Source organism: Populus trichocarpa, chromosome 13, assembly GCF_000002775.5.
Source record: "Populus trichocarpa isolate Nisqually-1 chromosome 13, P.trichocarpa_v4.1, whole genome shotgun sequence".
Lineage (NCBI taxonomy): Eukaryota > Viridiplantae > Streptophyta > Magnoliopsida > Malpighiales > Salicaceae > Populus > Populus trichocarpa.
This window is the reverse complement of record NC_037297.2, coordinates 13,458,358-13,470,792: the sequence shown is the minus strand read 5'-3', so window position 1 is coordinate 13,470,792 and position 12,435 is coordinate 13,458,358. Positions and strand designations below refer to the sequence as shown.

General features: G+C 32.9%; 1 protein-coding gene across 1 annotated transcript; it reads right to left on the bottom strand.

Moving 5' to 3' along the window:
* Nucleotides 1-7,005: 7,005 nt before the first annotated feature.
* On the bottom strand, nt 7,006-12,219 carry LOC18104591 (uncharacterized). The gene is made up of 6 exons (XM_006376380.3): nt 12,078-12,219; nt 9,996-10,493; nt 9,116-9,426; nt 8,957-9,013; nt 8,290-8,768; nt 7,006-7,754 (listed from the first exon to the last, which is right to left on the bottom strand). Exons 2-6 carry the CDS (start codon nt 10,421-10,423, stop codon nt 7,437-7,439), a joined length of 1,593 nt encoding a protein of 530 aa, XP_006376442.1. The 5' UTR covers nt 10,424-10,493; nt 12,078-12,219; the 3' UTR covers nt 7,006-7,436.
* Between the last annotated feature and the right edge of the window lie 216 nt (nt 12,220-12,435).

The window sequence follows — 12,435 nt, the reverse complement described above, 5'->3', positions numbered from 1 at the left end:
ACTAGAGACTTACATGTTCGTTTATTCAGTGTTCGTAAAATTAGTCGAGGTGTACACAAATTAATCTGGATACCTATATTAATAAAAAAAATCAATATAAGTTTTAATCGGTTTAATTAAGTATAAATTAATTATTTAATCGATCAGATCAGATAAAATCAAATCAAATAAAATTAATTTTTAGGTGACTCTTTTTGATGCCCAATATAAACCTAGGATACAGATACATCTGTCAAGTTCATACATGACTTGGTCCCCCCAAAATTAATTTTGATCTCATGAGTCTACTTTGATTTTATTCTTTGACCTAGGAATTAATACTGTGAAATAAAGATAGGTTAGAGACCCAGAATTCATCACCAAATTGCAAGTTTGCGTAAAGAACAAAGAAATTGATTATGATTCAAGATTTTGTACCTCGTCTTAGTCAATCTTGCTTAATATTTGGTCTGAACTGACCCAGTTTCTTTCCACCCTTTAAACATTTTATGTTCTTAGAATTGTAGAAATAAGACCGTGGAATGTCATGCCCATCTTCCTCGGACAAGTTATTGCGAATAATTATGAATATTTATGAGCTTCAATTCATACTATAAAGTCACAAGATATACGCCACTCTTCGGGAGAGTGGTAAATGTTTTTTTTTAAAGTGTTTTTACTAAAAAAATAAATTAAGATTTTTTAAAATATATAAAAAAATTAAAAATATAAAAAATAATAATTGAACTGCAATGCCCGACACTATCGTAATATATATAACTTATTTTGTAAGGGAATGAAAATTTAGTTCCAAAAAAAATAAAAACCGAGAACAAAAGCAAAAACCAAGAAAGGGAACAAGAAGGTTGAACCATTCCAATCAATCTCATCAAAATAGATTATATATATATATATATATATTGATGTAGGAGCTTGGTATAAGAAAAGTTATTCCAAAGAATTGGTATAAAAATAGCAACACAAAAAAGCTATTTTACAAGTAAGGATAACAAATTAAATTCAGGATTAAGAAAATAAGGTCCATGGAGAGACTTGAATTCCCTCCTATTCTATACTAATGATCTTGCTAAATTTAAATTATCTATATTGTTTTCATAATATTGCAATGGAATACCTATAATTCTTATGAGTCATCATGATTTATCTTCTTGATCAAAATCTCACCGGCATTAGGAAAACAAAACAAAACATAATTATAGTTATTAAACCTACTGACTTGTCGATTTAAAATTAAGTTTAAGTTAGTATTTTTTTAATTAAAATGAACATTAATTTGATCAAACTTGAATAATACTTCATCAGATCAATTTTAATATTTTTTTTATTTAAAACAAAATCTAAAAAATTATCGATTCACGAGTTGACTTATCAGCCCTTACCCGGGATTTGGGCCAATTTGGTAACCATAAGCATAATGACTACATGCATTTTTTTTGCTTTTCTTGTATGCATTATTCGGCCAAATCTTTGGGGTAGGGCGTGCGAAAAATGCGATGATGGCTAAAGGAATGGGCTAAAAGAGACCCTTAAACAGACAACTACCCCACAAGAGGATGATTTCTTGATTTTTAAAGAGCTCAAGAGCGTGTCCTTTACCCTCAATGTGTTGCCGTAGGGCTATCAGTGATGGGCAACAGCCCAACAAAGGCCAGGGCAATGAAAGGTACCCCATAATATATTGCAGCATGGTCCCTGCCCCTGGAGGACCTCTTTCTTCGACAAGGATAGTGGGCCCGATGACAATGATATACTATCCATGTGATGCCAGCCACTGGATCAGAATACCATTTTGCCAGATGCCGAGCATGATTGTGGTTTTGCAATCAATAAATACGAGGCTGCGTGGGAACGCGGTTCAAATTATTATTTTTTTAATTTAATATTTTTATAATTTTAATATTAAAACAATATGTTAATATCAAAAATAATTTTTAAAAAATAAAAAAATATTATTTTAATATATTTTTAAATAAAAAACATTTCAAACAACAACTATTACTATTTTTCCAAACATTACATCCGCGGTATAAGATGTGGTGTGTTCACTTATTGCTGTACCAGTCTCACACCCTGTCTTTTCACGTGAGAGCTGGGGGAAATCATGGTATTTGCAGGATACATAGATGGTGTTATAAATATAAAAAAAATAAAAAAAATTTAAAATATTTCAAAAATATTTTTAAAACACAAAAATAAATAAAATCTCGAGTACCAGACAGACTTGTTCAGTGGATACGAGTTTTTAAAAAATATCCCATATATATATATATATATATATATATATATATATAAATTTGTTAGTGTCGTTGCAATATGCACAGGAATCTGAGAATGAATCTACAGACAGAACATCGGATGCCTTTTAGAATTTACGAGGGATGTTTTTCCCATGACCTTGAGATTTTTGACAGAGTTGTTGTCTACTTTATAGTTCTCTCATCACCGAGATCGGAAGAATCCAAGAATAAGAATTTAAAGGTCCTTTTCCGATTATTAAAAATAAAATAAATAAATGGAATCTCCTAATATGTTTCCAAAAGCCTATGTTATTTGTCGAATTAATTGTAGTGTTACGTATGATCCACTCATACATGGATGGACCACTTATCATAAAAAATAAAAATAAAATTATATTTTTTCCCACCAAAATTTAACAATTAAAGAGGAAATATGATATGGAAATATATATTAATTTGCCGACACTACTTATTTTCTGTCGAATTTGTTATGTAAAAAAAAAAAAACATCATTTTGATACATTTTCAAATGAAAAACACTTTGAAAAACAACCGCAACCACAATCTCAAATACTGTTATTAATGTCCCATGTCAGGTGCATTTGCAAGTGTGTTTATGATTGCTTAAAATATTTTTTACTCCGAAATACATCAAATTAATATTTTTATTTTTAAAAAAGTATTTTTAACATCATTACATCAAAATAATTTGAAAATACCAAAAAAAATATTAATTTAAAATAAAAAATAAATAAATAAATTTTTGATATCAAAAAATCAGAATGATATGAAAACATTAAATTCTTTTATTTGTTCTCTTAACCAATATAGCTTTTCACTGGTCCAATTAATGGCACTGTTAATGGATATATATATATATAAACAAATGGCAGAAAAAACTCCTAATATATTAAAATCAAAACATTGTGCCCTTTAGAATGTTCTAAAGTACTCTAAGCCAAGAAGACAAATATAATAAAAGGGTGATGTTTGGTGACCCATAAAGTTGAAGAAGGTGGGCTAACATACAGCTACTTGCTGCTGCTGAAACATTAAAAAGGCCCCCTTAATCATAGTTCATCAACTTGTATTTATCTTTTAATTATTTATTTATTTTTATCAAAACATGGTTTTTGTGTTTTTTTTTCAATTTTTTAATCTTGATTCTAGACAGTTTTGATCGAGTCACGAGTCAATTCATCAAATTAGTTAAATTTAATTGAATTAATATTAAAATAGGTTTAAATCAAGATTTAACACGGATTAGACTCTGAATCACGAGTTTGTCAGATTCAACCACTGAACTAAATCAATTTTAGCGACATTTTAGCGACTATACATGTTATTATAAAATTAATTGGTCTGATTAGTCATAAATGACTTTTGTAGATGTGTAATTAGCGTATTAAATTGAAGCATAATCTAATAAACTTGAGGGTACTTACAGAATGCTAAATTCAAATGGCTAGGTCATGAACAATCATGAAGATCTTTTTAATTTAATTGGCAAAAAGGTTGAACAGAACAGGTCATACTTGTTGGCATCTAGGGTTCTTCTTCTTTTTCTTTTTTTTTTGAATTCGAGAAAATCTTATCTTCTGAAAAAGCGTATTTTATGGATCTAGATGAGCAAGTAAAATCCCGAGTGTCCCAGACTTTTACAAGAGGTATATGCCCTAACTCGAACTCGAGATTTATTATATGGATCTCAAGCTCTTTACCATCTAAGCTCGCAAATTAATAGCACTTCTTCTTCTTTCATTTAAGAGGTAATATGATATCAAGCATTATCCCTCAATATGTATTGAAAATGATCTGCTGAAGTGCTGTTACCATCACCATAAATCGTACGTTAACAGGCAGAAGGCACAGCAATCCTTTCTCTGTCTGTATCTTTGATTTCTACAACTCAACAAGTCTCCATGACGTTCCAAAGGTCCATTGATCCTCGACAATTTATGTCGTATTTGTTTCAATAATTTTGTACTTTGGACCACAAAAAGATGTGTTTTGGATACAATGTTGTCTCGTGTCTCTGTCGAATTACCTGTGATATACGTAATTGTGTTTAAAAATATAAAAATATAGTGTTTTAAAGTGTTTTTTATTCAAAAATATATTAAAATAATATTTTTTTAAAATTATTTTTGATATCAATACATCAAAACGATATGAAAACACCAAAAATATTAATTTAAAATAAAATAAATTAAAAAAAAATACTTTTTTAAAAAAATACTTTTAAAATACATAAAAAAAACATATTCTAAAAAGAGATTGCAAGGATATTTTAAAGTGTTTTTTATTCGAAAATATATTAAAATAATATTTTTTTAAAATTATTTTCGATATCAATACATCAAAACGATATGAAAAAACCAAAAATATTAATTTAAAATAAAATAAATTTAAAAAAAAAATACTTTTAAAATACATAAAAAAAACATATTCTAAAAAGAGATTGCAAGGATATTACCTTCTTGATAGCTAGACATGGCACACGGATGTAGTTGATTCGAGCAAGCTTGTAGCATAAATTTAGGGTTGGACATGTGGAAATACATTAGCTCTACCCCAAAGAGAACAAATTAAATTCACATTTTTTTTATTGTAAATGTTCAGGTCAATTTACACGTATCTTGATTAATCATTTGAGACCCTAAAGTTAACAATCATATAAGGCTCTAGTGGTTTTAAGATTTATAAGACTCGAACTAATAACCTCTAGAAAATAAATTCAAAACCTGACTAGTTAACTTACACCATTCAGGATTTAAATTTATAAAAATTCACTTTCGTCAATCAAATGGATGGAGTAAATTTGAACGCATAATATTTGAACACATAATTAGTCGAGGTGCGCGCAAGCTGACCCGGACACCCACGTTAAACTAAAAAAAATAATTTGAACACATAATATGTGGTGATGGCTCAAGTGGCGAAAGGGTTGAGCTAAGAACTGAGGAGTGGGCATCATGGCTCATGTTATATCTAGAACTCCAAAAGCTACTGCAAGCAGGAAAAGACATGCATGATGATTTGGTGATGTTGGATTATATATTGCATGCCATTTCATCTGAGTAAAGTGTACATAAATATTGGGATTTTTATGAATTTTAATTGCTCCAATTTTTTAAAGAAATTATGGTTTTTTATTTTGGCAAAAGGGCTAATATTTATGAGAGGTAGGGCTGGTTCGGCAAAATCTTCAAAGAATGGTGGATTAGAGCACGGATTGCATGGATAAATTAAGTCTTATAAGCCTTTTAGGATCACATTACAAGAATATTTCTTTGAATCTCTGCATTAAACCATATTTGTATTCTTTTTTACTAATTTGATCCAAAAGATTAACCTAGTTTCGATGTATTTAAGTTGTCCAAAAATTTACACACAAATAAAGAAAAAATCGGTGGAGCAATGTTTCTAAAGGGTTACTAGTTAGAGAAAGCAGACAAGGGAAGAGGTCATTGATTCACACATACTTTTTTAGGTCAAAAAGGGCATTAGGGTTTCCAGTCATCTTTTGCTTTTGTACATTGTAGACCAGAGACCTCATTTTGTCCACTTTGGGTTGGAAATGTGATCTCACACATCAAGAAGAAGAAGAAGAAAGTTATAAAGGGACTATTAACTTTACAAGGTTCAGCACTTTACCTATTAAATGTGAAATTATTTCTGAATTTAATGTGTAATCCATTAAATGTGATGTGATGAGGTTTTCTCATATTCAGTTTCATTAAATTTAATATTATTTTTCTAAAAAAAAAATCTTGATATTGAACCAGCCGGGTTGTATCAAATTTGACCGAGTCGTCTCATTGAACCATTTAAGTTTAGCTAGGTAAATATAAAAAACAGTTCAAATTAAAACCGAAACTGAATCAAGTTTTGAAATATAAATTTTCCAGATGAATCCATCAAATCTGTCCGGCTAATATCCATGGACAAATGATGCAAGGTCTCTTTTGCCTTTTTTTTTAAGGGTTGTAACTTCTTCTTTAAGTTTCATTCACGTGAAAAGAAGGATGCTATTGCAGTGCAACTGAGATGCTTGCACGCGCATAGTCCTGACACTCATCAAGTGTTTGGAACCACCTGAGCCCGCACCAAAGCCTGCAATTCTGAGAAACCCCTCCTTCTCTGCTGCGCAGAATTTACCATTTACAGCCACATTAAAGGGCATAGATGTTGAAACACTTTCAGTGATATTTTTAGCATCAGACAAAACACAAAACTAACCATACTTGCTATGGATGTAGCTTTAAGAACGTGAGAAACACAGCCTTAGCACTTTGATGATTGTTTAGCAGTAGTAATTCTTAGATCACTTAAAATTTCAGGTTTTAGGCAACAATTTCACTAGTTTACATCCATGTCAAATGTTCCTTGCGGATAATTTGAGCCATTGGTGAGATGAATCACAGATAACTACTTACGAAGTTCTAATCTCTCCAGTTTTATCACCACCATCATATTGTGCAGTTCAAAAAACTCTTTAGTTCTGCTCACCCATCATGGCATGTTTTCTTTATCTCCTTAGCCTATTACCTAGACATGGGTTACAGCAACAATTTTCAAGTACTGCAATTGTGCAGGTCATTAACCAAATTTCCAGGCATACTATGATTTTCACCATTCATGGTCCGACTCCTTAAAGCTCCAGAGACAGCAGATTTTGGTTAAATTATCTATGCATATATCAGGAACGTAGAATTTCATCAGTCATTCAGATTCGGTCAGAAAAACAAAATTTGACAAAGTAAGCTCTCAACAAATCTGCTAAGGAGATAGATAGATATCTGTATTTGTGTGTATACAAACAACCATCGTTTACAGTGACATCACTAAAAACAAAAATGCAAACCAATTGTCAGAATCTATCAACTCCTTCCATGTGATTTCTAACTAAATCTAGCACAAAAAGTGCATACCTAATGTACAGAGGACGTGTGGTCATACAAGTTAGGCTCCGGGACTGATCCTATTTGCGGCATCAAACAAACTACCTGTTCTTAACTAGTAAGTTCTGCTACCTGCTACATGCTGCTACTATTGGACTGAATTTTATTAGGATACAAGTTCATTAACGAGGTGAAGGTACTTCATCTGCCTTGTGCACAGAGTACCACTTCCAGCAGCTTGAAAATTGTGCGATGGAAACTTGTAGAGCCAGTAACGATAAAGAATTTGAACATATCACTGGCTATCAGGCTCACCTGAGCATTTCTTGTTCCAACCACCTGAACCAGCTTTTCGTTCCCCTCGCTTTCTCTTGTTTCTGGGAATTTGGAGATCGGAGGCCAAACATGATTTGAGAACTGATTGCCCCTGAGACCCCATGTTTTTTTCCATTGAATCAGGTTCGGATTTTGGAGTTAGAAAAGGATCGCTGCTTTCTCCTTCTTCACCTCTCTCTGGTTCATGATGCTTTTCGATGAGTTGAACATTTGTCGCCATGAACGTGTCTTGCTCTCCTTCAGCTGCTTGATTTTGTATCAGGACATTATCCACAATCTGCACATTGTACCATGTACATTAAGTGATTTTATTTTACCAAAGTAGTTATTGGATTCTCTATTGAGGTCATTAACTGAAGGAGTACGGTCCTCTCAAATCAGAAGGAACATCCAAAACAGCTTACAGATTCAGTGTAAGCAATTTGATTGGAGAGAAGTTATCTAACTACATAGTGATTTTTAAAGAGAATCCTAAGGGTGATGAACCCAAGAAAAGATTGCAAAAGAGCCAGAATGCCAGAGATGAAATAAAGTTCAGACAGAATTTGGAGAAATAGATTAGGTTCAAGACATTTAAAAGCACATGTATATGATGGGAAAAAATAATGGAAATCCTAAATTCACATAGTACATTTAAAAAAGAAAGCTCATGATGCAGCCAGTGATTATGCTATATCATACTGTTATATTTAAGGAAACACGCATCGATTTTTGTATCACATTCAATCAACCAGTGCCGCACTGACATCTCATGAAAAAGTACTGTAATAAGTGTTTGGAGTAAGACAATACTGATTATAAACGATTCTTACATTTTCGCTTGAATCTCCAATTTGTGGCTGATGGAAGGTAACATCAGCATCAGACAAAAGTCCCACTGTGCTTTCAATAATATCAGGCACATGAACAGCCTCACCAAAACCAGACATGGCACTTTCAGGCATAACCAGATCTCCAATATCATATCCAGGAATACTCTGAGTTGCAGGATAAATAGCTCCTGCTGATATAGTTTCTCCATTGCCAGCAGAGAATGTAGGACTAGGAGCAGAGCTAGTCTGTGCATCACATGCTGCAAGAAGACTCAGATTCTCCGAGGATGAAAACTTGGAGGCATTCTTTGACATCAACATGTCAAGTTGATTCTTCAGCTTGTGAACCCGAGAATGCACAATTTCAATTTTCCGAAGGACCTGCTCCAAGGATTTATTACCATCTCCAAACTCAATAAACATTTCGTCATTGTCAACGCCAGATTTATCATTGCCATCAACATGTTGGTCTGTGATTGCTGTTCAAGATTACAAATAGCCAGCAACCAGTATCAATAATGATTATTTAAAAAAGTGTGTCCAACCTTTATAGGAAAATAGGGAGTACAGAACAAGAGGACAAAAAGGATGCATAATATGAAAATCCACGTGAATGTACAGAAGCTACAAAGAAGAAACACAATCAAAGCGTAGCAAACAACTTTACCTGTATTGCTAAAATCATCAATCATAGAAGTGCCCTCTGGATTGGATTTCTTGTTTTCTGCAATTTATCACAAAGTGGAGTCAAAGGACTTTGAGGGAAAAGAGAGCAAGAGCAAAGAGCAAAAAGACCATATGCAACTTGGAAAGATGAAGCTTATACCCAGATAAGAAAAAAGGTTATGATGAGTCATGTATGATGCTGCATCATTTGTGTCTTCAACTCTCTTGCGTTTCCTCCTCTTTACAGCCTTTCTTCTGTAACACTCATTTGAAAATGGCAGGGACTTTGAACAAAAACCTTCAAATGTAGATTGATAAATTCCTGAATGCTTCTTCTGTTCACATGCTGCAATTTCTCTAGCATATTTTGATGCTTGAGACTTAATTTCTTTGATTTTCAGTTCTGTCCATTTGCAGCGCCACATTAGAGGACGAACAAAATTCCTCCAATGATTTGTTAACTTCTTCTTCCTATATGGAAGTAAGAGATGTTGAATAAGTGCTGTGTAATTTAACACAAAAGATGGCAGTTGAATTTAAAAGCTCCTTCAGCAGCAAAACATTAAATTGCATGAGAAATCCAAACTGTAGACATAAAATAATGTGAAAAAATCATATATGCAAACATAGGGATATAGGTTATTGCATCTAGATGAAAATGCTCTCGACTTTAGAACAGCATTGTACAAATTATTCTCTAACAGCTTTTTAGCCTTACAAAAAAAAGATTGTTCCCCAGATAACAAATTCCTCTATCAAGACAGCTATGGTTCAAAAGCAACCCAAGCCCTAAGAGCTCAGCTTCTCTAAATATACTATGTAGGTGATGAGAAATAATTTACCCACTAAAGCTTTGCAGATAAATAAAAATGTTAGCATTGGTTCAATCCTCGCATATATTGTACTTACAAAATAATTAACTGAACATAGCAAAAGCTACATACAAGAACACAAATGTGGTTCTTGTGTACAAAATTTCCACAGCCGAAACAATAGCCAAGAAAGAGACAAAAAGATCATGAATTTGAAACAAAACACACCTTGTCTGAAAGATGCTACTAAATGCATCATCAAATGGCGATGCCAAATCACTGTCACCAAAAAACTGTGATTCCATTTCAGCTTCGCTTAGTCCAGAACATTTCTCAGGATCAGAAGTAGTGTCGGCAAATGAGCTTGAATATTCAGTTGCATCAGGATCTTCAACTAAAGCTGATTTGGTCTCATTAATTTTTGTACACGTAACTATATCAACTTCAACATCCTCAAAGTCCTTTGGAATTGTAGCTTTTCCATCCAACAGAGTGTTTACCTGATTAATAGTTTCCTCACATTCATTCTTGCACCTTAAACCCAGACCATCTGATGTATCCTGGACATTTTTATTCTCTCTATCAATCACAATGTTAGTGGAATTTTGCAGTTTACAATCTGGTTTGATATCCATCACTGGTTGTGCAGGAACCATAGAATCTTAGCCAAGCTCACATTGACTCATTAATGACCACTGCTCTAAAATAAATTCCTTCATAATTAGTCTGAGAAAAGATTGAACCAGCATATGTTAGCGAATCAATTTAATCATTTCAAATAGCTTACTGAACAAATTTCTTTTCAAGTTCAGCCCAGAACAGAACAAGACAAGAAGCACAACAAAGATTAAGAAAGTAAATTTACTGAAAATAAGAGAAAAATCATAGGAATTTTCTAGAGTGAATAAGAATAGATGAGTTTAAAAAATGGGCTAAGGAGCAATAGAAGACAATAGAGGCATAAGCTTATTGAATTGCATCGAATGGGAAAAGAAATTAGCTTTCAGTTGTCAATTCAATTTGCAAAGACTAATTCCAACATGCAGGGGAAATTTTCGATTATTACACCAAAAAATGGCAGCAAGAGAAATTTGATTCACCAAGAATAACATCATTATAAAAGAAATCAACCTGCGTATCTTAAAATTAAATGCTGATTCTGTGCCAGCCAACTTAGAGAAATGTAGAGAGAGAGATGCATGATTGTGTAATCGGGACTTTATATTCTGGAATAGACAAGTCATGCACTTGGCACTTGGTAAGTGATAACTATCAAATTTCACCAGGACTTCAACAATCAAACAGGTTTCCTTTTCATTCTTTCATAGGATGTTTTAAAGCTTAATTATACATAACATTCTCAAACTTATTGATTTTTAGTAACAATGTATAGAATTCCTGATAGGTGCGCTAACATCTCTGAAGAGGAGAATTTGGTAAGGTAAAATTTCATTGAAAACACGTTCAGGAGGAAAAAATGAGGCCAGGGCTAATTTTTCCTTGAGTAACAAGAGGGCCGACAGGCTCACTCTCACAAGAGCAAAAGACTAGTTCCTAAAGATTAGAGCTCTCCAAGAAAGAAAGAAAAGTCAACGAAACAATTAAATGCAGATAGCAAGAACAAAGCTTACGAAGATACACATTTTCTACTTACAGATATATACACGTAAATAGCAAGAACAAAGCTTACGAAGATACACCTTTTCTACTTACAGGCATATATACACATAAATAGCAAGGATGCTTCTTAAGGATAAGTTTATCCAAGTTAAGCACAGAACCTGACACAAATTGTACATTTACTGAACACATAGCAGAAGTGCCAAATATGATAAGTATATATATATATATTTAGAACATGCTGCTAGAACAGCAAAACGAAGCTCAAAAAACCCAGCTTTACTACAATCCCATCACTAATTTTCTCTAAATAACCACAAAAAATTGAAAACACAGCACAATTCCACTCGCACCCCGCAATGAAACATGCCGCAGCAATCAGCTTGTCAAAACAGCCTAAACAAAATTACACACCTAGACATTCCCGTGTGCAGCACACAGTGACATCTGTAACAAACAACAAGTGATCAAGCTGTTTCACAAAAATCCAAGTGCATTTTTTTAAGCTGTGGTTAAGAGGTTGAGCCCATCAAGCCAAAGAAAACAAAAAACACAAGACTTTAACACGACAAGAAACAGAGCAAGCAGCCTATAAAAAGAAGGACAAGCATTAGCTAAATTCAAAGTCAAGAGAGAAAGCTAAAATTTATTGACATTTACATGCAAAAATATAGAGAAAGAAAGATATACCTCTGTGTTTTGCTACTTGCGGAGAGAGAGAGAGAGAGAGGTGGCAGTGACCGAGAGTGGGAGTTTGGAAGGTTGGCTGTGCGGCGAGAGGAGGAAAGTGAGGGAAGTGAATGTTGTTGTGGTAGACGTTATAAACCTAAAGTAGTTGTTTGTAGCATGCTGTAATGTTTGAGTAAATTATATTTTCATCCCTATATTTTCATGAACTCTTTAGTTTAGTCTCTTTAGTTATAAACCTTGTTATTTTGCTCCTTAAATTGTGTTAACCATTGATTTATTGATGCTTTTTTTAGTTTTATTTTATATTTCCATGACCGCCTTATTGATTAATAATGATTAATTTATTTTAATCAACCGA

Coding starts and splice junctions, on each gene's coding strand:
- LOC18104591 (XM_006376380.3), bottom strand. CDS start 10,423: ATGGTTCCTGCACAACCAGTGATGGATATCAAACCAGATTGTAAACTG. Junction 9,014..9,115: donor TAACCTTTTTTCTTATCTGG/GTATAAGCTTCA, acceptor GATAAATTGCAG/AAAACAAGAAATCCAATCCA. Junction 7,755..8,289: donor TTGGAGATTCAAGCGAAAAT/GTAAGAATCGTT, acceptor TACAATGTGCAG/ATTGTGGATAATGTCCTGAT.